The 27398-nt window shown below is 48.7% G+C and overlaps 2 protein-coding genes across 3 annotated transcripts in view; one reads left to right on the top strand and one right to left on the bottom strand.

Annotated features, from left to right (window-relative positions):
• Positions 1-27398, bottom strand: part of LOC119442778 (estradiol 17-beta-dehydrogenase 8) — a 65233-nt gene that overhangs the window by 34511 nt on the left and 3324 nt on the right. The gene's annotated exons all lie outside the window — the stretch shown is intronic.
• LOC119442775 (solute carrier family 23 member 2) overlaps positions 24296-27398 on the top strand; it is a 62114-nt gene continuing 59011 nt past the window's right edge. The window contains exon 1 of the mRNA XM_037707793.2: positions 24296-24548. Coding sequence (XP_037563721.1) covers positions 24492-24548 — 57 coding nt within the window. The 5' untranslated portion in view covers positions 24296-24491. The remainder of the gene's footprint in view (positions 24549-27398) is intronic.

Raw genomic sequence — 27398 nt, 5'->3', positions numbered from 1 at the left:
CGCCGAAGCAATTGGCAAAGGCGATGTCACATGGGAACGTGTTTCGCGAAGAGTATGCGGCACTGAATTTACGACAACGAATGGATGTTGCGAAGGTGTGGCGGTTGTGAGCGTATATCGCTGATGTGATCACGAAAGTATACATAACACAGCAGCTGTCGCTATGAGCCACACGTGATCTGGAAAGAATGCGTCAGTAAGTCGGCTCGTGGTGATGCCTTAGTGATGCCGTAGAATAAGAGAATATACGGAAAGAGAGTAGCTTTAAAAGTTAAAGAAGAAACAACAGTCAGTCTCTATTGCTGAACTTACGAAGAAATGAATTTGGGACACCGTGCAGTTCCTGCGCTCCCTATTTTTGCAGGAGTGTGCATCACTATTTCGTTAAAGAAAGAAAATGGCGCGTAATACGCAAAAGCAGCCGGTCATAAAATGGGCGGAAAAAGTCACGCATACCCGCACCTTGCAGCGAAACATAGTAGGCGATGACACATAATTAGATGGAACACTACAATAAAAATTCCACTGTGTGTGTCGAAGTTGCGTGAAGCTCTGCGGAGCTCCCCCGTCGACGACCAAACCTGGGCAACCCAGCACGCCCGTGAGGCGGCGGCGAGGCAAGCCCTCGACGTCCCCTCATGGGAGGCTTAGGCCCTGGCATCATAAAGTGCTGGTTCTAAAATAAAAGTTTATTCCTCGTCCGGCGTGTGTGTGTGCGTGCGTGCGTCGCTGTCGTGCGACATTAAAATTTCTAAGATTATTCGCGTTAAAAATAAATCTACCAATCGCATGACGTACTATACTCCCTATTTATTTTTACAGCGAAGCTGTTAAAGGCTCACCTTTCGATCGTCGTGTCCGGCAATAGAAAAAAACTCTCATTGGCCGTATGCTGTATGTGCGCCTGAAAGCGCGCGAGGGCGAGGGACGCGCGCTTTCACGGGAAGCGAACGCACGGCGGAGAGCAATCGCGACTTCCCAGTGGAAGGGGACCCTAGACTGTGCGTGTGCGTGCCTATCTCCCTCCACTACACAGCCTGGTGGAGTTCTTGGAGACGAGTGGGATAGCGGCATACCGCTGAGCGTACCTGCCCTTGCCGGTCCCTGCCGCCTCTGCTGCCTATCCATGTGCGGACGAGCCCCCTGAACTATCTCTCTTCTCTTTCCTCTTTACCTCCTACTCCCCCTCTCCCCTACGACGCTGCGCCGTGCTCCCTGATGGGCTGCAGAATTAAGCGTCTTTTCCTTATACATAATAAACAGCAGTAGTAGAAGTAATAGTAGTAGTCTCCCACTGCGGCGCATGCGCGCAGCCCTGCCGGCCTCTGCGCCGACTCTCTCTGGGCTCTCGCCCGCCTCTCCCCTAACAGTGTCGACTGTGGCATTTAGCCGTTTGTCACGTAGCCAGCGTTTCGACAGCGGTTGTGTGCGGTCGCACAAACAACGCTCACAACTGGTGTCGACGGCGGCGGCATTTTGCCCACGTTCGCACCCAACGCGCGCAGCGTTGGTGACGTGTTTATGAAGAACGTGCCAACCTTTGCCGTAGACCCTATGGCGGTGTACCGCAGCGACCATAAGGCCATGGTCCCTGTGGTCACTAAATAAATGAAAACTCCCCGGCTAAGGTCGAAGACTCCTACCAGGGCCTTCCGAAAGAGCACAAAGACCACATCATCATATCCCCCGCCCCGCGCAATATGCATCCCGAGCGCAACGTGGAAAGAAGGAAGGCCAGGGCCGTGGCGCTCCTACGCCGGGCGACAGAACTCCCTGGCGGCAGCTGCTTCGTTGACGCGGCCCAATATGCCAACAGCAAAAAAATTCTCAGTAGTGTCGATCAACCACAGGGGTTCGACCATTAACGCAGCTTCGGTACGAAGCACGTCGTCATGTGCGGCCGAGCAAGTGGCCATTGCCTTAGCCCTCCTGGGCGACAAACATGCCAATATCTTCAGCGACTCCAGGGCAGCCATCCGCGCCTTCAGCGTTGGCGCCGTATGTAAGGAAGCCTGTCGCATCCTCGACGGCAAAAGCATCGCCACCCACACTCTCACGTGGTTCCGCACTCACATGGGATCCATCATGGGAGGCCCCAAAAACCTCAACGAGCTGGCCCACTCCAAGGCGCGAGGTCTCGCTTTCCGCGACCATGGAGAACTCCCCGGCCGGCCCGCAGTGGTGGAGAACAGAGATCAACCGACCACATATAACGAAATTACGCAGCACTTTTATCTGGGCAGGAGAGACTTTCCCCTTCCTCACAAGAAGTTAAATAGAGCGCAGGCATTGACCCTCAGATTATTGCAAACAGGCTCGTATCCCAGCCCGGCTTTATTACACAAGCTTTATCCAGACACTTATGCCAGTAGTTCTTGCAGGCACTACAATGACTTTGCTAGCCTAGACCATATGCTCTGGCGTTGCCCCTCGTTGCGAGGCACGGAACAAATCAATGAAGACAACTGGCTCTCCGTTATCAAGAGCCCCGATGCCGGGGCGCAACTATGGGCTGTCCAGAGGGCCCACGATGCGGCGGTCGGGCATGGCCTGACTGTCCCAACGTGGGAGCGGCCCGCTGCGCGCTGAGTCGCGTACCTCAGGAATTTCATAAAAGTTTTATATCCATTCATCCAACCAGATCATATATATTTTTCATTCTTAATTAATAGTTCCAATAACCAATTACACCATCACATCTTAATAGTCATAACTGGAAATACATCATTCCCACCATAGTACAGCTTTCGAGGTTTTCTATCTCCACCCAAGTGTAAGGGCTGACAGATTTTTATTTTTATTACCTGATCGTAATGTCGATGTGTATTCTCAATAAACAATTTCATGGCGCCGCATGGCCTTTGCCAGCCAAGGCCAGACCACTGCTTTTGCAAAGCGGCAAGTACCCGCGTATATGAAACTCGGCATGTCATTGACGAAGATGCGGACACCGATCGACATTCGACTCGCTACTCAACCTGCAGGCGTCAAACTAAGCTCGAGCTGACGCCGACACTCGGTCGACGCACTTTGAGCGCGTTTCTAGAGTCTACACCTCTTCATTAACTGCAGCACAATCGGGTAAGTTCACTTTCCATTGTCTTTGTCGCGTCAAATAGTGCCCCGTATAGTCAAAGCGGGTCAGTTCCTGCTTGCTTACGTCGCCTGGAAGCTTCCCCGTCGCTTTCGGTGTCACCGAACGGGAAGTAAGCTGGGAAGGATCACTTTGCAAACGTACGTACGTGTCTGCTCGTGTGTGACGAGAGAAGCTTGGGTGAATACGCTCTAAACAGAGCGCGCATATTGAATAGCGTTTACGCTTCAGGAACCTTTACCCCCCCCCCCCCCCCCCCCCCGGCCGTTTCTGCACTGCGCGTGTTGTCGCTCGTATTCATGCAACTACAACTGCTAGAGTAGCAACCGCAGATCCATCATTTGGTGCGGGCTGACAGGTGACGCAATATAGTGAAGCCAATTAGCGATCTTAGGAAAACAAACTTTGTGACGCCGCTTATACGGCTGACTGTGTGACTGAACGCATGTGCGCTCGGACGTACGGCGCTGTATTCAAATGAGGAGAGAGAGAAACGAGAAGGGAAAGGTAGGGAGGTTAACCAAGGACGTGCTCGGTTGGCTACCCTACGCTTGGGGAGAGGGAAGGGGGAAGAATAGATAAGGAGCGAGAATATAAAAAAATCATAAAGAGTCATTATTCACACTGTAAATCGCAGAGGACGGTCCACTGTCACAAGCGTTCCTATAGTTCAGTATTCGAATGAGGAACTCTTTTAAATCCTATGTACCTGCATAGAGTCTGATAACAGAAGGCGGAAATTGAATCGCTAGGCATATTTGCAGTCCGCGAATCGTGCAGTACGTCTTTGTTTCTTTTTTTTTTCTTTTTTTGGTATAACTTCATTTATGAAGTTACATTTTCTTCCTTCAGCAAGAACACAGCTTGCAATGCGCCCCGCCGAGAGCCTATGTTATACTGCACTTCACAACCCATGTAATTCCAATAAATGAAGAAAGCCTTAACTCTGGTGACTATAGGAGATAAAGGAACTGAGAAGAAAAGGAATAAATGCGGCGCCGCAGTGTTCATACAACTTCGATATTTGTATAGCGCATTTTGCATAGGCACAGTTCATTTTTCCATGTGTCACATATTTATGCTTAATATTTTTTTAAACCACGCGCTGTTAAATATTTCATAAAACTCCAAGGCGCAATTAACATATACGTGGGAACTCCTCACTACGCGGCTAGTAAAATAAAAGAAAATCCGAGGACACCTAAGAACTTCTTATGAGTTGATCGAGTTATCTCATGAGTTTTCTTACGCGTGGTTAACACAAGCTTCCGAGAGCGATGGTGACGTGGCGTCGCGGCGTTGCCATCTCCCCTCACGCAATACCACGACAGCAGGTGTGCCCTTTCGACCGCTCTGCTCCGTCGAGGCGCACTCAAGACGTGGCGTCACAGCCAATGGGAATTTAGGTGCCGCTTCGCTGCTCCAGATGATGGACGCCGGCTTTTTCGCTCAATTGGTCATTTGACGCTTTCGCGTCAATAAAAGTCTGCCTTCTACAAACCACCCGTGACATTTCACTACACGAGCCTCCATGTTTCCCCTAACAAGCATCCGTAGGCAGTTGGCGCGGACATTCGGAGCAAATGTTTTGAATGGGACGCTTAGCACCGCACCAAGTCGCCAAAAATAACAAAGCACAGCAACGCATTATAGTGCGTTTTGTATCACTATGGTTTTATTCTTCCCAGGGTTTCTTTCCTTTTTTTTAATCGTACGTTGAAGTAGAGGAGCAGCCGTGAGGCGACAACATTTCCTTACATGCATTTAGTAACAAAAAATGAAAATAATATGTATGTGTATGTATCCACATAGAAAAAGCCTTTGTCAAAGCTGGCTTCTCTGCAATGAGAGAAAGCGTCGGAAAAAGCCAAACTTCAGTTATTCTGCTTCGCTCTGCGAGGAACGTTTGCTAAACGTAGATGAGGACAGCATTGTCCAGTACGCATAGGCAATTTGCAGCGGTTAGGTTGCGGAGTCCAAAAGAGATGACGCTGCCGGTTTTAAGTCGTATAGGATGCCTTCTGTGTTCAGCCAAGCGCCTTCCGAGTGTGGCCGAATGCCCCAGTCGCCACACAAAGGGAAAGGGCTTGTGCTAACGCTATTGAATTGATGACTGATGTAATAACATGTTGCACCTATCAAGCAAAGTGTGGTGTGGTACACCTAAAAAAGTATCCTCCGACACTATGCGATAGCAGCGTACCCTGTGGTACCAATAAGGGGAAACGCGAAATCGCGCTTTGGGCGGATAGTGCCTTTTAGCAAATAAATGGCTGTCTTTCATAGACTAATGAGTATTTTTATCGATTATGGCTACTGCGCTTCGAAAACCTATATAAATGTTATTTGAACAGCTACGAGCGTTGAGCCAGAAGTAATTAAGCCTGTAAAACACGTTGTGGGGCTAGTTGGTGCATAGCTTTCAAAAGATGAAGCGCCACCAGTGACAGCACATTAGGAAGGAACAAAGACAGGACAGGCGCTTCCTGTTAAGGAAGCGCCTGTCCTGTTAATTAAGCCTCCCTTCCCAGATACTCGGTGTCGCCGCACTGTCGTGCTTCTTAACGAAGATTTCGCGTCCAGTAATGCGCATTTTATTAACAGGAGGAGACGTCAAGGCCCGCATAGACGTACGTGTAATCGCATTGGATGGTCCATGCAGTCATGATGATAAACCATCTCCCGTGTAGACAGTTTCCTATGTTGCGGGAAGTACAGGAATTAAATAGGTGTTGTTTCATCACAAACTTCGATGTGAGCCCGTAAACCACAAGGAAATATATTTAACCAACACAGTTTAGTTGAAGCGAAGAACACCAAGGCACTTAGGATGGACATTTTTACTTACTTATACCAGCTTTCACAGCTTCTACATCTTACTTCTACAGCTTTCAAAGCCTTTCACAGCTTTCAAACGTAATTTACTCATACAACAAAGTGTTTAGCATTTACATAGATACCAATGCAAGCCAGTTATGCTGGCTGGTGGAAGGGAGCAACGTTGCAATAAAGCACAGGTGCGTGATACTGATAATCTTAGTACGCGTAAGGAGAAAACGGTCAAATTACTCTGTCAAAGATTTTTCTTTTTTTTTTCTTCTTTGTTACCCATTTCGATAAGTCATCAAGTCTGCGCGGAAAGACAGATATCGTAAAATATTCTGAGAACTAACGCTTTCATTTTTGTTGTTTTTGTTGTGAAAAAAAGACAAATGTCATGCAACTAAGGCATGACATTTGTCTTTTTTTTTTTTTTTGGTACGATTGAGACACTGAACACGAAGACACTGGAATACTAGAAGCAGATGGAGACGCGATGATAATTTCGCGCAATGTAGTCGACAAGGTCAATAATTGATCGCATATGCCTCGCATATGATCTCTATCCCCCCGCCGGGTGGCTCAGTCAGCTAAAGCGTTGCGCTGCTGAGCACGAGATCGCGGGATCAAATCCCGGCAGCGGCGGCCGCATTTCGATGGAGGCGAAATGCAAAAAACGCCCGTGTGCTTACGTTGTAGTGCACGTTAAAGAACCCCAGGTGGTCAAAATTATTCCGGAGCCCTCCACTACGGCGTGCCTCATAATCAGAACTGGTTTTGGCATGTAAAACCTCAGAAAGAAGAAGCGATGATCTCTATTGGCATTCCCTTTGAAACAGGGCGAAGACAAGCAGTCACTATATAGCCAGCTTGATATAATCATGTTTTACTACAGATCGCAGTCTTTGCCTATCTCTCCTTGATCTTTTCTTTCGTCATTAAAACATCTATCTCTATATTGCGAAGCTTCCTATGCCTGTAACGACTCCGGTGCTATCAATCTCTCCCCTGCTTTTTTTCTTTTTTTTTCACCTATACTGTAAATGTATCTTTCTTATCTCCGCTGCTGACCAGTTAATGCTTCCATCCGCTTTGAATCCCACCGCTCACTGGAAGGTGGATTTTCTCTGCTGTTCCTGCTGGGGGAAAATTTTGGCATTCCATTATGTGCTTAGTCGTCTCCGGACTTTGATACAGCAGACACATGGCTCCTGCAGTTCCGAATATTTGATCCGGCATGTTTTTGTCCGCAGGCAGCCAGCTCCGGCCTTAAGCAGCAAGGCACTGCCCTTTGCGTTATCGTACCAATTTTCGCTACTTATTTCTTTCGTCCCGTATTTGTAAATCTCCATGAGCTATGTGTTTTTTTTTTTTTTTTATCCTTTGCATCCAATTTGCCGTCTGTTTCTTTCACTTTATTTTCGATGGCTCCCCTCTACTTGGTTCCCAACTTTCTCGACCTGATCCTTCATTCAGCGTCCGCATTCTTGAGGTACAGATTTCTCTGCACTTCGGCCGCCCATTTCTTTTCATCCACAGTGCACCGTGCCGGTCGAGCCATGTGTCGGCGCCCTTGCGTAATACTGTCGGTGAAGAGCTGCTCGCCAGGTTTATTGTGTCTAAGGCAACCGCGGACGCGCCTTCTTGTGGCATTGTTCCAGAACTTGAGTGGTTTTCTAAAGGTCACTCAGTGAAAGCTTAGTAAGCAGGTTTGCTTGTCGGCTTTCAATTGCTGCAATTACGTGACGTGCCACGCAAGGAAATGGAAAAGAAAAAGAAAACGTTCGAGTACGAAAGAAAGAAAGAAACGGAAAACAGCAGTCGACGGTGTGTAGTACCATAGCTTCTGTGACCTATATTCACTGCTTGATTGCGAGCTGCGTGCGGAAGCGAAAAGCACCGCAACGTATTGTCCCCATAAGAAGAATTAAGCTCACAAGCTATGCGTGTATATGTGTTCGTATATCGTCACGTTCACTGCGCTAACTAACCACCTGTCACGAGTACTGTTACTGCTAATCGTGACTAGTTTTTAACCTTAATGTCCGCAAAAGGTATTTGGTCGCACAAATTACGCAGCTGAGATTATAATATTGTGTTCCATAATAGAATGACAGCATGGTGCCCCTCAAACTTCCTCGAAGAACACAAGTCGAGGATGCTGTTCGCGTTTTTTTTTACTACGGGCCTTCCGGTAGTGGCAGCATAATTTTCACGGCCAAACTGTTAGAAGAGTTGCACAAAGTTATTCATGCGGCAGCGGCGGCTGCAACATGTGGCGGCGTAGTCGGTATCCCGGGGGCACAGGTGCATATTGCACGGGGCGGAGCCAGAGTAGCGTAGCCGGCGCAGCATACAAGAACATTCGTCGGATATAGCGTAGAGTATCATCATCATCATCATCATCATCATCATCATCATCATCATCATCATCATATATTTATGTCCACTGCAAGACGAAGGTCTCTCCCCGAGATCTCCAATTACCCCTGTCTTGCTCTAGCTGATTCCAAGTTGCACCTGCAAATTTCCTAACTTCATCAGCCCACCTAATTTTCTGCCGTCCTCGACTGCGCTTCCCTTCTCTTGGTATCCATTCTGTAACTCTAATGGTCCACCGGTTATCCATCCTACGCATTACATGGCCTGCCCAGCTCAATTTTTTCCTCTTAATGTGAATTATAACATCGGCTATCCCCGTTTGCCCTCTGATACACCGCTCTCTTCCTGTGTCGTAACGTTAGGCCTAACATTTACCTTCCATCGCTCTTTGTGTGGTCCTCAATTTGTTCTCGAGATTTTGTTAACCTCGAAGTTTCTGCCCCATACGTCAGCACCGGCAGAATGCAGTGATTGTACACTTTTCTTTTCAACGACAGTGGTAAGTTCCCAGCCGAGAGTAAAGAAGTACTCATATCGGATATAGTGAACAGTTTAAGTACTTGGGTATATAGCGAAGGACTTAATGAAACGTTTTCAGTGTTGGGTGCATTTCGAGCCGTTTCAAAGTGTGCACAAGACCTCGATTGTGACGAAAGAGTACGCTTGATATAATGCAACGTTTCAATACACTTCTGGTACAGCGAACGAGCTGCAGCGGATATAGTGGAGCGTTTGACAGAGTGGAGCCGGCGCAGCATACAGCAGCGAGTACTAAGCTAAGATTGAGCAAAGCGTTTGAAGGAGCCTTGGTTATTGCGAAGTAATTTCATCGAATATAGTGGAGCGTTTACAAAGGTTCAAGCCTTGCAGCAGTTAGACTTCTGAGTTTAAAAGGGTGTGAGAACTCCCACATTACAGCTTCACCGTCTTTTATGCATGAGCAGCTCAGATATTCGTACAACCGCGAAGAAGATCAGAGAGAATTAAGAAAACATGTTTTAGAAGAAAAATTTAACAGTGCTGGATTAAATATTACGATACCCAATATTCTATCTTTTGGTGCCTCTTCTATCGGACATTGTCATAGGGATGTTGGTGCCGCTGTTGTGGGGTGCATAATTGAATCAGGACAATTTCCTTGCTAAATTCTTAAATTTTATATGAATAAATTCCTTTCATCATTCAAGAACTTTCAAAAGTGATCCTTATTAGACTCCGATAATTGTTTTCCTTCAATCACCCTATTCTTGGCCAATCCCCCATAGTGGGTACGAGCCACTTTTGAAGGCAAGCAAGCAAGCAAGCAAGCAAGCAAGCAAGCAAGAAAGAAACGTTTATTCTTGAAACAGTGTCCCGAGCGAGGCCCGGTATCACCCTGAGGTGGGAAGGTTCCTTAGTCCAGGAACCCTCTGGCTTCGGCTGTCCTCTTGGCCCTGGCGACAAGTTGTCGTTGGTCTTTCAGGTCCCCGAGGGCGAGCTTGGCCTCCCACGTTTCGAATAGGTTGGTCTTCGTTTGCTTGTGGTGCTCGGTTAGCGTCCATTTCCGGCTGCATTTCGCTGTATTCATGCCACGGGCATTCCAAGAGCAAGTGTGCCAGGGTGTCGGGAACGTTGCAGAGTGGGCAGAGGTAGCTATGGAGGGTCGGGTAGAGGCGGTGCATTATAGTTCCATGAGTGTAAGTATTGCTTTTGTAGGCGTCTGAGGACCACGCTTTCTTCATTGCCGAGGTTTGGGTGCAGTGGAGGGTACACGCGGTGCTCGAGCCTGTAGTGTTGCAATATCGCCGAATAGTTGTTGGATACGGCTTCCACCTCTTCTGCCGCGGGTCGGAGGGCATGTGGGGCGAGGGGAGCCCGGCTGACGTGCTCGCGGGCAGCGTTGTGGGCCGCTTCGTTCCCCTCTAGTCCCTCGTGTCCGGGTACCCACGTTACGCAGGTGTACGGGAGCGGAGTGCTACGTCATTGTAGTACCTTGAGTGCATCAGCATCATCCCAGGGCCACTTTGATTGCCTTCCTTATCATGATGTTGATCTTTTCGATCTCTGCGTTCTTTAAAGCCAGGTACGGCATGCCGTATGTGATGCGGCTGGTGAGCAGTGCTGTATTACTCTGAGCGTGTCTTGCTCCTTGAGGCCGCTTCTTTGGCTTGATATCCTCTTGACGAGGTGCGTGAGTTGCGAAAGGGTGCATTGTACCCTTTGTACCGCTGTACCCGTCTTGGTAGGCTGGCCGCTCCGGATTCGTCCTTGTGAATAAGGAGCCCCAGTATTCGTAGCGTATCGACTTTCGGGATTGGCGTCCCATTGAGGGTGACACGGTCGGGCTCTTCGTAGCTGGGTGGCCTGCCTCTCGTTCTTGCTTTCACGACGAGATGCTCAGATTTCTCGGGGGCGCAGCGGAGGCCACAGTTTTGGAGACAGCTTTCGATGGTGTTTACGGCTTCTTGTAGGGCGCTTTCTTGCCTTCCAATGTTCTCAGCTCTGGTCCAGAGCGTGATGTCATCAGCGTACATCGTGTGATGCAGATCTGGTATGGTCTCGAGGAGTTTGGGTAACTTGATCATAGCCACGTTGAAGAGTAGCGGTGAGATGACCGACCCTTGCGGGGTGTCTCTGTTTGGAAGTTGGAAGCTTTCGCTGCGGATGTTACAGATCCCGACGGTTGCCGTGCGGTCTGTCAGAAAGTTTCTGACGTACGCGTAGGTCCTAGTGCCGCAGCCGGTGCCTTCGAGGTTGTTGAGGATCGCGTCGTGACTGACGTTATCAAAGGCTCTCTTGACGTCTACTGCCAGTATGCAGTACTTTCATCGAGGAGGCGTTCTTTCAGTTGAAAGAGTTGTTTTATATAGCAGCAGTTCGGATTTTTCGGCCGAAACGCAACTCAGTGAAACGAAACGAGTGAGAAGAAGGACGTAAACTTTATTATCAAATCAATCAGATTCGAGTCCGGCGTCTTTTTAGTGGGTCTGGGCACCCGCCGCGGACGCGGTTCCGAGACCTTGTCTCGAAGCGGCTTCCTCGGCTCGCTGGACGGCCCAGAGTTGTATTGTCAGGTTCGAGCTGAGCAGTGCGGTCTCCCAGCGCGAGCGGAGGCTGGCGGTGGAAGAGACGGAGGCGGCACTGCCCGAATTGTTTGTTATGTCCTGACATTTCCACAACATGTGATTAAGTGGGGCAACCTCGCCACACGATGTGCATATGTTTGTAGTGTACATATCTGGATACATGGTGTGCATGAGTCTGGGGTTTCTGCAAGAATAAGTTTGTAATCGTCTGTAGTGTACTGCTTGCGTCCTGTCTAACCTAGCGTGAGGGAATGGGTATACGCCTCTATGTAACTGGTAGTGTGTCGTGATGTCGTGGAACCTGGTCGAACGATCCTCCCACGCCCAGACGTTTGCAGTATACCCCGCGGGGGCTCTTCCTCCGATGATGCTCGGTGAGTGAGGCCTCGAGGAACGCGGTGAGCCGCTTCGTTGGGGGTGCTCAGTCTAGTTTGTGCCGGAATCCATACCAAGTGCCTTCGGTTATCGAGGTCGGCCTCTCCCTGGTGTATGGGATGTCGCTGGAGTATGTGATATGCCTCTTGCGATATGCGCCCATTTTCAAAATTGCGAATTGCTGTTTGCAAATCGCAGATCACATATGTAGCCTTGGTTTGTGTGAGGACCAGTGCTATGGCCGCTTCCTCTGCCGCTTCGGCATGTGCCGTGTTCACGGTGACGCTCGTGAGGTGGTTGCCTCAGTGGCTAGTAACTGCCGCCGACGAAACTCTTCCTGTCTCGATAATGGGCTGCGTCGGTGAACCTTGTCGTTGGAGTAACTTTGGTTCATGTGTTGTGCCCTGGCTTTACGTCTCCCAGTGTGGTGTTGGGGGTGCATGTTGCGAGGCAATGGAGGTACGTATAGTTGCTCGCGTATGGTTCTTGTAATTTCCACTTTGATGCCGTGCTGCGTGTGGTATGTGATGCCGAGCTTTTCAAGCCTGTGCCTGCCCGGGCAGGTCTTGAATAGGCGCTCAAGTTGGCACACTTGTTGTGCCTCCACGAGTTCCTCGAGCGTGTTGTGCAAACCTACTTCTAGGAGCTTGGTGGTGCTCCACTCCGGGCGCAAGTCCCAACGCACATTTGTACGTCTTGCGTATGAGGGCGTTGAGCTTGTTTCTTTCCGCAACCGTCCAGTTGCGAAACGCTGCCGTGTACGTTATTTGAGAAATGACTAAGGCTTGTATGAGTAGTATGACGCTGCCTTCGCGCATGCCCGTGTGTTTGTTGGTGATGCGTCGGATGAGCTGCATCGTGCTGGTGGCCTTTTCCGTTATCTTGCGAAGTGCTTCGCCATTGCCGCCCTTGTGTTCAATCATCATTCCTAGTACCCGGATCTTGTCTACCATGGGGATGGGTAGGCCGTTTGATGCCGTTAATTAGATCTCTTCCTCTTCCGGGGAGGGGGTGTAACCTTTAGGTGGGCGCCCCTTTCTGACCGGTCTATATAGCAGCAGTTCGGATTTTTCGGCCGAGCAGACGAGTCCCGTGCCCACCAGGTAGTTTTCCACGCACTGGATGGCCTGCTGTAAACGTTGCTCGATGACTCCGTCACTGCCCGCTGTCGTCCAGATCGTAATATCATCCTCGTATAGCGTGTGGTGCAGTCCTTCGATTTGCAGCGATTGGTCGGGTAGCCCCTGCAGGACGAGGTTTAAGAGCATCGGCGAGATCACCGAGCCCTGCGGAGTGCCGAAGCTCCCGATGTTGATTTGATCTGAGTCTAGTTGTCCCACTCGCATGCGACCTGTTCTTCCCGTAAGGAAATCTCTGACGTAGTTGTACGTTCGCAGTCCGAGATTTAGCTTGTCTCTTTGTCGTAATGTGGCATCGTGGTGAACGTTATCGAACGCTTTCTTCAGGTCCAGCCCGAGGATGGCTCTCGTCGAGTGCCCCGGATTCTCTATGATTTGATGTTTCAGTTGCAGAAGGGCATCTTGCGTGGAGAGATGTCTTCTGAACCCAATCATGGTGTGTGGAAATCATTCGTTGTCCACGAGGTAATCCGTGAGTCTAGTGAGAAACGCGTGTTCCATCAACTTGCCTACGCAGGACGTGAGGGACATGGGACGCAGGTTCTCCAGCTGTAATTTCTTGCCGGGTTTTGGTATTAGTATGATCTTTGCTTCTTTCCATTGCTCGGGTAGCTTGCCATGCACCCAACACTCGTTAATGTATTTTGTGAGTTTCTCGATCGACCCGTAAGGTCAAGGTCACCGCAAGGTCAAGATACCGCCATGCATAAAAGAATCCCTGAGCATTGACAAACTACCGCGCAACATGCATCCCGAGCATCATCGGGGACGCCGGCTCGCTCGAGTCGACGCCATCGGAAGACGCCACAAGCACGATCCAGATGCTCGCTACGTAGATGCGTCGAAATACCCGGGCAAAACCGCTTACGCCCTGAGTGTGGTTGACTCGAGAGGTAAAGAACTGGCATCCGCCACCGTCTGGGTGCGGAACTCGGAGACAGCGGAAGAAGCGGCGATCGCTCTCGCCACCACCACGAGCACGGACGAGGTCGCAGTCTTCACGGACTCCCAATCCGCAGTACGCAATTACACGAGAGGCCGAATATCGGTGGAAGCTGTCAAAATTCTGAAGAAGCACTCCGCTCCCTTACACCTGCGTCACGTGGGTACCAGGGCACGAGGGGCTCGAGGGAAACGAAGCGGCACACGCCGCGGCCCGCGATCACGTCAACCGGGCTTCTCTCCCCGCCTCGCGAGACCCCCGACCGCCTGGTGACGCAGCGGAAGCGGAGACCACAGATGCGTGCCTTTGAGGTGATCGTGCTTGTAACCCCATGCCATGTGCACCGCGTTAAAGTCCCCCCCAATGAGCACCTGTTGTCCCTGGGCGATGTCGATTGCCCGTTTGAAGAGGACATGGAAGCGGTGCTTGCGGCATCTGGGACTGCTGTAGACGTTGAGTACGAAGATGCTGTTGCGCGTCTTGGGGGTGGAATTAGTTCTACGAGGACATTTTCAATGTCTATGACTTTGGTGTCGTGTTCGATAGCTGTGTGGTGACGTTTGTTGACCAGCGTGGTGACGTTTGGTTTCTCCGCCTTGTCTGTTATAGAATGGTACCCCGGGAGTTTGGCAGTCTCGTCGTCCTCCATGGGTTCTTGTGTTTCCTGCATGGCCTCTGTATCGGTAACGCTTTTCACGGCATGCTGGAGTTGTTGTATGAGTTCGTCTTTTGCTCGAATCTGTGTCTGCATGTGTTCTATTTGCTTCTGCAGCGCTTGTATCGCCTGTGCTAATTTAGTAATCTCCGTCTCTGTATTAGCGGTTGTTTTATCGCCAGCCTAGCTTTGCGGTTGGTGCTCGTTTTCCCGTGACCGCATCTGCCCAACTCACCTTCTCGGTAGACTCGGTGTCTTTCGTTGGGGTCCTTCTGGGAGTGCGGCTGCGAACCCGGCGTTGATGCTGCTGCCGGGGGTCCGGGATGCGGCTCCGGGACCGGGAGTGGCCTCGGCTGCGGGTCCTGGATCTTGAGTGGGGCTTGCCGGCGGGGCTGGTGGCTTTGGCGGCCGCCTCCGACTCCTCGGTGGCCCTGTGTCGTTCCCATTGCCTCTTTGTCATGACGTAAGGGGTCTTGCATCTTGCGCGGCAGTTGCGATCCGCCATCATGTGTGTTCCCCCGCGCAGCTTGCAACGGGGGGAGCACTGGTGGTCGGGGCCTGGATTAAGGGCATCACAACCACGGCACACTTTGTCCTGAGGATTGGGGCACACGTCCATGCGGTGACCGACTCTCCTGCAGCAGTGACACATGTCGATTTGCTTGCGATACAGGGCGCAGCGAAGGACGGCGCCGCCGTACCTGACGTAGGACGGCACTCGCGGTCCTTCAAGGGCCACTATGACCGTCTTGGTATTACTGAGCCGTTTGGCTGCTAGGGCGTGGGGCTCGCGTCCGTGAACGATGTTGGTGTGAATGGACTTGGCGTCCTAACAGGATTCCCCTGATTATTTCCTTCACCGTGTAGTCGGGGGCCGTCTCGTAGGCACTGACCTCGTGGCGGCGATCACCGATGGTAATGGCTTCTAATTGTCTATACTTTGCGGCGTGAATAGCGTGGGGTGTACTCACGAAAATGATGTTTTGGCGGTTGTTGGTGCACACCGTGTCCTCCCCTGCCGGCCAACGTGCGCCGGCACGTTGGCCGCCCGGTAAATAGCCGATGCGAGGCGCATGGTTCCGGTGGTAGCAACGTCGAAGCCTCCTCTTGGTCGTATCACGATCTTGAAATCACTTCCTGAGAGTAGTGTCATTTTGTTGTTCCTGATGACTTGCTGCTTGACGTCACGCTGTTGACGCGAACGCTGTCGGTAGCCGTTCGCTCCCTCGCCGGTGCGGGAGTAGGCTCCGTTCTGGTTGTTGCTCTGCACGATCTCGCGGTTAGGTTGGGTCTTGTATCTGGTGGTGCAACAACCGTTGCCCTCGATAAACTCTTCGGGAGAGATGTCCTCCCCGTTCACTTGGACTTGCATCATTGTTTGGGCGAAGCGAGCGCCCCCGTGAGCGAAGGGGCTCGGCGCGTCCGCTCGGGTGGCTGGGGAGGCCCAACGGACTATACTCCGGTGAGGGGCACACCGGAGCGTGGAGGATGGTGGTAGAAGTCAGTCATGAGCATGACTCAGCAAAAACGTCTACGACTCAGTGAAAGAAGATTAACACTCAAAAGCCACTGAAATGGGTTCTGACGTAATTACTAAGTGAAGGAAACACTAAAGGATGATAGTAGAAGTCATAGTCATGGCCATGACTGAGCAAAAATGACAATGACTCAGCGAAAAAATATTAACACTCAAAAGCCACTGGAATGGGTTCGGGCGTGGGCACTAAATGAAGGAAACACTAAAGGATGATGGTATAAGTCATAATCATGTACATGACTCGGCGAAAATTACAATGACTCAGCGAAAAAAGATTAATGTTCAGAAACCACTGAAATTGCTTCGCACGTAGGCACTAAGTGAAGGAAACACTAAAGGATCGTGGTAGAAGTCATAGTCGTTACCATGACTCAGCAAAAATGAGAATGACTCAGCGAAAAAAGATTGACACTCAAAAACCAATGGAATGGGTTCGGATGTGGTACTAAGTGAAGGAAAACGCTAAAGGTTGATGGTCAAAGCCATAGTCATGAGCATGACTAAGGCTTTCGCCTTAAGGTCTTTTAGGTGTAGCTAAAGGGACTCCTGAGGACTCGTGACGTGAATGTCATGACATGCGTGTCATGTAGGTCATGAAAGAGCCGCCTACTTCTTGGTGCTCTCATGGTCGTTCCGTTAACTTGGTAGGCTCCCCGCACACTGCTTCGCATAACATCGATTCCCGCAGGGCGTGGGATCTGCCGGCTTTTTTTGCAAGGTATCAAACGCTTCCAGAAAAATGGGAGAAGTGCATTAGTGTGAGGGGAGATTATGTTAAAATATATTTTTTTCCAAGGTTTGGTAGTTTTCCTGATATACGAGTTGCCAAACTTTTTCATCAACCCTCGTAGTAAAACAACTCAGCACCTGCATGCTGCAAGGTTCACGAATACAAAAGTAACGGTCCTTTTAAAGCCCGCCGTATGGTGGTGCACTGCTAAGCACGAGGTCGCGGGATCGAATCCCGGCGAAATGGGGGCGAAATGCAAATATGAGGGCGAAATGCAAAAGCGCCCGTATCCCGTGCATTGGGAGCACGTGAAAGATCCCCTGGCGGTCAAAATTAGTCCGGGGTCCCCCACTACCGCGTGCCTCGTAATCAAATCGTGGTTTTGGCACGTAAAACCCCATAATTCAATTCGATCCTTTTTAAGTGCCCGATTTCGACAATGCAAATAAGCGCACGTATGCAACCGCGGGGTCTGTGAAAACTATAGTATCACTTGTTTGCTGACTGTGACCATGTATCGGAAGTTTCGCTACTGAAGAGCCCGCTATCTCGAAAATCTTTAACACCCCCCCCCCCCTTCTGGAAAAATTACGCTACACAAGAGAACAATAGAGATAAAAAACACAATATAGACCTTTCACAGGAATTGTGCATTGCCTATTAGTAGCATAACATGAAGCTGCAAAATACTATACTATACATATCTTTAACCCCCCCCCTCCCCCTTCTGGAAAAAATACGCTACACAAGAGAACAATAGAGATAAAAAACAACAATATAGACCTTTCAAAGGAATTGTACATTTCCTATTAGGAGCATAACATGAAGTTGCAAAATACTATACTATACATATCCTGCGTAACGTAGTCAGTGCATGACCTGTGATTAAAGGCTACTCATGCTAAAACGCTGATTTGATAGCAACACGCAGAAATGGTTACCGGCGCGGAAGAGTCATCACAGCACTAACTTGAGCTAAAGAAAAGAAGAAGGTCATATTAAAGCACGCAAACTGTGACTGACATGATAAAATCATTATGACGTTGCACAGCGGTCAAAATTACGTCAGACGGATTATGTAGCCCTATTCACAAAGAACTAATAAGGTGGCTGTTCCCGAAGTAACTGGAAAGGGCTTTCACAGGTTATCTTCCTTTATAGGGACAAGGCTATGGTCTGAGGACTTTCGTAACCCTTAAGGAACGCCTATCTGAGACGTCAAGACGACCACGAAGTATCTGTCAGCTGTGATGAAATTGTGCGCATTCGATAAGGATGTTCTCTACAGAAGCGTCCTCTGTGCCATAGTGCACGCAGTTTGAAGAGGCCCTTTCCGTATCTGATAAATAAAGAGCAACGTGAGCGCCATTTCGAGGAATAGACGATGTAAGAGCACATCTAGAGGCCGTTCAATTTTGACGGTTTGGTTTGAAGCGTAACAAAAGGTATATGTTGTACAAGATAGACGATTTCTCCTGCTGATCAAAGCATGCTCTTTGATAATGTAGCCCTCAGTGGCATCAGTCCTTGAAGTGCTTCTTCGGTGTCCGATGCACGAAACGATCTTTTTTACTTCACACCGGGATATAGAAAGCGGCCGTCGAAATAACATGTGCTGTACGTGCATACGCGACGAAAAACGCGTTGCCCTCTTGTAGTAGTCTCATATTCAGGAACGTTAGAAATGTTGCCTCCTGTGAATGGGTTGAAGATCTATTTTCTTTACCACCTACTTGCAACACCAGTGAACGACGCCGTTAGCTGCCAAGGATGATGAATAATGTCCGACCGCATAGTAGTGCAATCTTGAGGATTTGAATTTTGTACTACTCACACCACATCACCGCTACTAGCACACCCTTGAATGAACTTGCTCCTTATCAGATGATCTTCGTGTTACGACGACAAACGGAGAAAACGGTGACATGTTCCATTTGCGCGAAGAGCCTGGGTGAGTGTTTCCCTCGTTACATGCAGCTATTCAACGAGAGTGCTCAACGTTGAAAGAGGCATTCCAAAGCATATTCTGAGGCTTCTGTCTATTGTGCATTTGTCATTGTACAGACAGCCTGAGGTAAGGAAGCGGACACTTCTCTATAAACTTCCGTCATTTAAGAGGCTGATGAAAGCGTACGAACACGGAATCTTTGGTGAAACTTGGAAATTTCGGTACACCCGTTAACTTCAGTTGCTCTTCCCCATAGCTCTGTTTCCCTAGAGGTTCCTATGCGTCTCGAGCTTATTTACGTCTAATGATTTTACATCCGTGCTCAAAATATTCTCCCAACTTTATGTAGGCTGCGCAGAATGAATGAAGAGTGACAGTGATTAAATGGACAGTCGTTATTGCATACATCATCGCGCAGTAAAATCTTTTAATTTCCGTAGCAGCGTGTGAAATTTTCTCATTTTATTGCTTATTTGTTTCTTCTATCACCTTTTATTCCCTTTATCCATTTCCCCAGCAAAGGGCAGCCAGCCGGCTAGTCAGTGGCTGGTCTCCCTGTCTTTGCCTTCCTTTTTTTTTCCCCCTCTCTTTCATTAATTTTGAAGGTATATTTCTTCAGGCCATTGCCCTGTGCGCGTAATTCAACTGAGGCATTAGGGACGTCAAAGCAACCGAGTATGCACGCGTCGTTGCACGGGGCACCGTGAGATTTATTAATAGTCATTTCCGCGATGACGCAGGCAATTATGTGTGTGCGTGCGCATGCGTGCGCGCGCGCGCGCGTGTGTGTGTGTGTCTGTTTGTGTGTGTGTGCAGTTACTGAACTGAGTAGTCACACACGCATACGCACGCACGCACACACACACTCAATTTCTGATTTTACTGTTTTACGCACCATGTTCTTCCTTTAAATATGGTAGTTGTGGGCGTTCTTGTAAATATAGGCAGCGCCGAAGTGTACGGTGTCCAAAATTCATTCCTTTGTAAGTTCAGCAAGAAGACCGACTTTTGTTCGTCTCTAACTATTAACGCTACTTTCTTTCCGTCTCTTAAAGTTGTGCCTATAAAGTTCCGTCGCGCGAAAACAGAAAGTAGGCACCACTTTATTCTACGTACATTCTCTTATTCTACGGCATCACTATAAGTGATGACCACGAGCTGATTAGCATTGGCGAATTCTTTCCAGATCACGTGCGGCTCATAGCGACAGCTGCTGTGTTGTATACTTTCGCGATCACATCAGCTATATAGGCTCATAACAGCCCAACCTTTGCAACGTTCATTCGTTGTCATGAATTCAGTGCCGCATGCTCTTCGCATCGCCTTTGCCAGCTGGTTCGGCGTTCTGCCTTTATTGAGGCCGCAAGCACTTGGCTGTTACGCCACAAGTCTGCAATTCTGTGAGTGTCGAAGCATACAATGACAATTCCTTGTTGCTAGCTGGACGAATAATGGACAGAAAAAGCGGCAGATTCGAAGAGTTGGGAAAATACATCGATGTCTACACAGACTATCTTTGTATCCGCACACTCAGAAGAGCAGCTCTTAACAATGGACCGAGGTTTTCGTGTTGTTACCGCTACTCGGCCATACCTGCGCGCATTGTCTACCGTGTTCAGGGGTTGTCGTTCGCGAAAGAACCATTGTGATCGACACCGACTACGGCACTTGAACGGCTAACCCTTCCTAAAATCCTCCTCTGCAGAAGAATCAGTGTTAAAGGGGATGACAACGCGGGCGGGATGTTGCAAGGGGGCTTTGATGATCGGCGTCGTCATGGACACCAGTCCTTTAGTATAGGAAGGAATAGAGAAATCCTCTACCAAATCAATACGTAATTCGGGTTGACTAATGTGCAACACGCGCACCCATTCCACACACTTCCAATTCCTTGCATGCTCCGCTATTTATTTTGCTGCTCGTCACCCAATCAGTTACTCTCCATGTCAAGCATATAGTGTGGGCTCTAGGGGACGAAGCGTTCTCTGACACTGGCACGCATCTAATCCGTTGTCAGCACCGGAACTGCAAATCGTGGGAGCTGAAGAGGGGACGTTCCGAGATGTCCACTTCTTGTGTGCAGCGGCTAAACGAACAGATGTTCACTCCTTTTGTGCGTCTTCATTGAAGAACACACACTGGGACATCGCGTGTACTGGCAGTGCAGTAAAATCCTGCCCGGCCTACCTCCCTTAGCGGCTTGCGCGCACCGTCGCCAGACACGCACATCAACAGTCGACTTGAACTCCGCCTCCCCACTTAATTCATTGCTTCAATGGTAACTCCCTAAACACAGTATTCAAAGAGGCAACTAACGAGACGACAACCGCACGATATGAATATGCCCCGAAGCGTAGAGGTCGCCCTCAAGCGCACTGCTCAATCTTCCAAAGAACCAACCTTGAAGAAGTTTATAGTGCAGTAGGTCGGTTCCCGCCGCGGCTACACGAAACAGCCGCTGATCCTCCTAAAATACGTCATAAAACTTGGCACTATTTATCGCCACCGGTATCACAGGCAGCACTGTCGGCCATTCCGATGCGACAAGCAAAATCATTCGTAAATGATACTCCAAGCCACAGTCGGCAGAGAGCAGTTGTCTCGATTCGAGGAAGTCCAGATGGAATGCGTAGTCGGAGGGATGGGTCCAGGTTGTGCAGTCGAGTATGTTGGAAACCAGGTGTGTTCCACAGTCGCTCGTAACGGAGTTGGCACGCCTCGACGACCGGCCGCTTTCTGAGCATGCGATTTTAGAATGCCGGCTGATACGGTCTTCACAGCAGAAGGCGACGAAGGCGCTACTGAAGTTCCTCCGGTCAAGCGACCTGTTTGAACGACTGTGTTGCTCCTGAGTTCCTTTGTGCGTATGTGCGTGTGTGTTTCTTTTCTTTTTTTGAAAATCTCCCTCTCTAAGTGTGCGCATTTTTCTTTATCTTTCTGTCTCCCCTTAACCCTTCCCCAGCGTAGGGTAGCAAACTGGATATCTACCTTCCGGTTAACCTCCCTGCCTTTCGCATCTCATTTATCTCTCTCTCTCTCTCTCTCTCTCTCTCTCTCTCGCCACCAGAAGTGCCGGACATGGTACTGTTATTGAGGCTTTATCATAAGGCAGAGTGATTGATCGGTTGAGTTTGCAAATATTGATTAATGCATCAATCCCGATTAATTTTAACAGTTAGTCGATTAGAGTCACGTAAGCCAAAGGTTGCAAGTGAACACGTATCATCGCTAGATACGTGTCTTCCCTTTAAAAATAATTTTAGAGCTCTTAGGGTAACCACTTACATCTTGTTTTTATATGTAATCAGGCGATACTTATCCATTACAAATGGATACAAGAATCCAGTCATATATGTGTTGGGTGTGTCATACATGCGTAATTCCAATGGAGATAGGCACTTCTCGCTTCAATTCGAAGAATGGTTTTCTGTCGACCGTTCTGTTGAAGGAGGCGAAGAAATCGCGGGATCCGAGTCATATACCGCTTCGCTGCAAAACGTTACATATTTTGCACGGTGTTGTTCTTGTTATTAACTTATTATTGTATTTGTATCGTGACGCTCGTATATGGAGAGTATACGAATGTCATTAGATACAAGAGACATTCAATCCTCACAACCGCATTCGTGACGGATGTTCCCCATCCGCCTTGAGTGGCGCAGGTTAACACTCCGATGGCCAGATCTATAGTATGCATACACATATACTCAAGAAAGCGGGCGGGAGGATGCTGAATGGTAGAGGGCCGCATTCGTAATGCGCGAGATAGCTCCCGCTTGCGTACAAGTTGCCTTTTCATCGACACTCATTTTCCTGTTTATTATTGTCTTTACATTTCAGTTGAATAGAACAATTAATTTCATTGTGCTTTTCCTGCTTCATCATCTGTTGACTTCATACAGATGTAACTAACAAAAATTCGAGTCACCGTTCCCCCTTATTCTTTTTCCCTGGTTTAATATTCACGCGGGACAGGCGTACAAGAATGAAAATCTCAAGAAAGAAGAAGATTGGACAGAAGGACGAACATCCGCGATTAAGTTATGGCCTGCTACTCTGCAGAGGGGAAAAAATGAAAGGGGCCCCCCCGAAAATGGATAACGCAGTTATAGTTTCCTCAAACTATGTGGTTCGGTACAGTGCTCCGCAAATAGGTCGCAAGTTCTCTCGTTGATGTTTTGCTCCATGCGCTCACACAGTGCGCCAAGAATAGCCCCTTCAGATAACGTTGTGTCTATCGATGCCTGCGAGCTGGGGTAGATGCCAGCGTCTGCCGATACCATATACGTTGGCAGGGCTTTCGCCAAACAGGTGCTGCTAAGTTTGAGGCACTTCGCAACATTCGCAGCTTGTGCTGTCTTCACGGTCAATAAGATGTGTGTGGCGTCGAGTGAACGCGACGTCCAGGCGAATTCGTTGAAGTGTACTTGTTTGGCTTCATTTGACGTTAGCTGGGAAGCTAAAAGTCCTGTCGGGGTCTGCTTCTCGCAGTCACCTGTGCAGAGGGTCTGGCTGAGGCTTGCGAACTGTACTTCAGTGTCGCATGAGCGAAGTCAACAAATAGTTCGCATATCTGTTCGTTCTTGAGTACAGTATGTGTATTGGGTTCCTGCCAAATAAAAGTGGTTCCTGCTTCCGCATCGAATCGTTCGTTAAACCCAAGCCGCAGTATCCGGGAACCCTCTAATGGGTATATGAGCTGCGCGACCTCCGTGGCCAACCTCTTCGAATAAATGTGGTGCGCTCTTGCGAATACCAGCCAATAAAACGAAATAATTGCGTGCGATACGCTTTGTTAATAGGGGCTTAGATATCTTTACGTCCGCTAATCATCCAGTGAGATCTGTGGGCGCACATGTACGCGTAGCTCACTCGCGTACCTCGAATACGCTGTGAGCCTTCACTGATATGGGCACTTTGGCTTTGATTTCGCCATTGCTTCAAGGTGCCGTACTCTAATCCGCGGGCGAGATATAGGAGTAAAAAAAGAAAAGAGACAGAGAAATACAAGGCATATCTGCCTCATCGGGGAGGAATTGCTTCTTCTCCGGCGTCAGAGAGAAAAAAACAGCGCCTTCAGCGACGTCACCAGGGTAGCATATGTGCTTTCCAGTCATTCAGGATCTCCCGGCGGCAACTGCCGGTATACGTATATTGTTTTTGATACCTCGACCGCATTTATATAAGGAGCCATCGATGACGTGTTCCGCGATGTGCGCGCGTGTCGCTGCTTCCACCACGTCCTCTGCCGCGCATTTTACTCTTCTCCTCCTCGTTGTTACACGGTCGGTTCCCCTTTCTCCGATCATCGGCCGCATCGCGAGAAAAGCTAAGAGGACCGGAGGGGGCTCTGCTTCCGAGTGAAATTCCTCGCGTAACGCGACCGTATGGGAGAGAGGCGTGAAAGGGAGAGCGCCTTGCCAGACACTACTGACGCTGCAAGACGGACGCGGACGGAACGTCACCCCTTCCCTGCAAGGCAGCGACCCACAAGTTACGCGCGTTGCGGGCGAAGCAAGTGAGAAGGAGGGAGAGAGGGTTCGACGGGAGAAGGAGGGGGGCGGGTGGAGGAGGAGGGGAAGGTGCAGGTAACCGTGCGGCCCCCTTTTTCTGTCCCGCGCTCGCTCTCCCCGTCCGCATTGCGAGTCGCGCGACTTCGGACTGAACGGTGCGCGGCGGCAAAGTCGAAGGCGACGACGTCGGCAACGCGCGGCACAGGAGGACGCGGCGCGCGAACGAACGCGGAATACACAAAGCCGCCTGGCCAGCTTCGGTGTGCACCGCACCGGTACAAGCAGCGAAGATGCCGACGGGATTCAGTGGCGTCATGGAGGCGGACAACCTCGCCTTGGAGCTCGAGGTGAGCACCCCGGAGTCGAACCGCAGTTCGCCTGTTTGTTATTCGTTATTTTATTATTTCTGTTTTCTTCTTGCTCGCTTGTATTTATCGTGAAATTTGAGGCGCGTCACTGAGTGGACGTCATGAGAAAAGGAATAGCGGCATCGATCATGGTGTCAACATTTCCGAAACGCTCACTTTATTGTTAAAAACAAAAACAAAACAAACCTATATAGTTAGTACCTGTATTTGGCTGACTATTACCGTTCCGCTGGACCCACAACTAGCATTCCGCTATGCGTTTAACAAGTTTCGGAAACTTTGTATGTTTCAGGACTGTAAACTATAAATTGTATTGCATTGAAAACAAAAGAATACCTTGATATATCTCGATATTTATTCATCGGTAAAGCGGAGACATTAGATAAAAAGTAGACATCATGCCAGTGGGTAGTTTCCTTTTCAGCAGCGGCACGATGTTCGCACGGGTACCGTTATCCGACGCCGCATCCTTAAAATGTATACCGGTCGCGCCAACGAACAATTCGTTAATTCCGCTCCTGTCTCGCAGCGAATTTAGGTGCGCAAGGGCCCCGATTTGGAGGTGAACATCGTAAGAAACGGTTGCGTCTTGTTACACCACCGCGTCACAAACCGTTCCTTAGCAACAGAAACAAAATAGTTGTCACCAAACATTACTAGACTTATTGTTTAAGACGTGTGATGAGTGTAATGTGGTTTCTTTCTTCTTTTTTCTTTCTTCTTCTGAATACGAAAGCAATGGCTCGGGTGACAACAACGATAAACTTAAACAAAATCAATTTGTTTACACGCTGTGGAACGAAATTAAAGTATCTGCAATCATTCATCGCAACGTAACATAGATGTTCTTTTTAAAGCTCATAAAGCTCACAAGTTTTTAAACCTCATAAGCGAACCGGAAGAGTACTACCAAGTCGAATAGTGCTATTTGCGCGTACCTTCTAATCATTTTCTTTCTTTCTTTTTCTTTTTTGTACTTCAACACGCGTACACATGCGCGCAATAAGCTGAGAGTTGCTTTTTTTTTTTTTTTTTTTTTTGGGGGGGGGGGGATGGTTGTTTTTATCTCTCGTTCAATCTGGATTTTGCATACATTTCAGTCGACGTTTCTCTCAGTGTTCGATGGACGTCTTGCGAACGTGATGTTATGTTATGCGCTCTTCTCTCCGTTACAGTGACCCTCGAGAGAGAGGTTGAACAGTATTGCTAAATACATTAATGATTACTAATACTGATTAAAAATAATTGTATTTTTTGCAAAGTAACGGAATGGCAGAGGTCCATGATCTTTCTATACTTATTTGTCTTTTTACCTTTCTCTGATACGAATATTCGAAAATTCAGTTAACCCCACCGAATGGTGCGAACGAAACTAATAGGAGGGAAAGGGGGGAGGGGGGGGGGGGGGGGGGCTGACCGCATACCGGTAGCTATCCTTCAGCGACACAAAGGCAGCTCAAGGGCTTAATCGATTTCACTGTCGATTCGTATTACCGAATGGTGCGTTATGAACGCGAAAAAACATTTTTTTCTTAATTAAGTATCACGCTTAGTTGGTGAAAGTAGCATATCCATACCTGTGCGTGGACGAAGTAAGCTTCTCGATTTTCTTTGCGTAAAGATGGAGATCAAGATGATCAAGACATCATCGTGTGGTGCGTTGTGTATTTTCTTTAACGAGTGTTTTAATTGAAGAGTGTTGAAGGCAACACGCATTATACTGTACAAGGGGTCTCGGGAAGCAATGAGAAAGGCAAAAGCGATTAATTTTCTGCAAGAAGTCGATGAAGAAAAAGACATAATCCCCTTTATACTTTGCCTGTGGGTGATTCAGATGGCAAGCACCGAGCGCCTACATTTATTTCTCGGGCTAAGAAAAGCGCATGTCCGTATGCGTCTCCCGATATTTCATTTTCATGCGAGTCGTACAGCTGCTGTATAGCTTTAAACCAGTGGCAGAGTCGCGCGTTGACGCGCCCGATGTCATTTTTTATCAATACTTATTCGAAGCCTGTACGCCTTAGAAGCTGCGAGGAACAAACATTGACGAACGATATGCCAGTGAGTCGTTAGCCTCTGTGATTAATTTTCCGCGCTCGTGTCAGAGACTCGACTGAACAGTAAACGATGCCTCGGGAAATAGTACGCGCAAGCAGGTATAGGATTGAATGGGATCCAACTGGTGAGGTTGGAAACAGTACACCTCTGGCCATTGTAGGCTTACAAGGTAATTAATGGTATGATGATGATAATGATGATGAAGATATTAGAACCGCAAATACTAACACATGCAAGGATACAAGATGTGCCTTCTCACACAGGGAAAAATAAAAAAACATAAAAAATAGAATGTTTTTTTTTTTTTTAAGTCTGGGAACGGGGCAGACTGGGTGTCAAATTTTCTACGTGTAACCATGTACGCGATCAACATAGGGTTGTACTATTTTAGTTGCTGTAAGTTAAAACTCAGCTAACGTTCGACTTACTCGCGAAACCCGCATCCCGTAAAGTTTTGACCCTGTCTGTATAAGTTGATCATGAACAGGGTCCTTGGCATAAGATTTCCTGCGGTTCGTGACGTAGCAGCATGTGGTGGCGCTGTTGTCAATAGCGATGTCCGGCTGGTGTTACCGGTCTTCCCTCAGCCCTTAGAAATACACGGACCACGATGCTTCTAATTCAATATTTACTTATAACAGCGCAGTTATAAGGTGCGCGCTGTGTGAGAAGAGTCCTCGTACATTTTAGAAGAGCACGCGAAACAGATGATCAGTATTTCCAATAGGTCATATTTTTAAATCGCAGCTCTGACGGCAGAAGCAATACACC

This window comes from Dermacentor silvarum, chromosome 2 (genome assembly GCF_013339745.2).
Source record: "Dermacentor silvarum isolate Dsil-2018 chromosome 2, BIME_Dsil_1.4, whole genome shotgun sequence".
NCBI classification, from domain to species: Eukaryota; Metazoa; Arthropoda; class Arachnida; order Ixodida; family Ixodidae; genus Dermacentor; species Dermacentor silvarum.
This window is presented reverse-complemented; position numbering and strand designations above follow the sequence as displayed.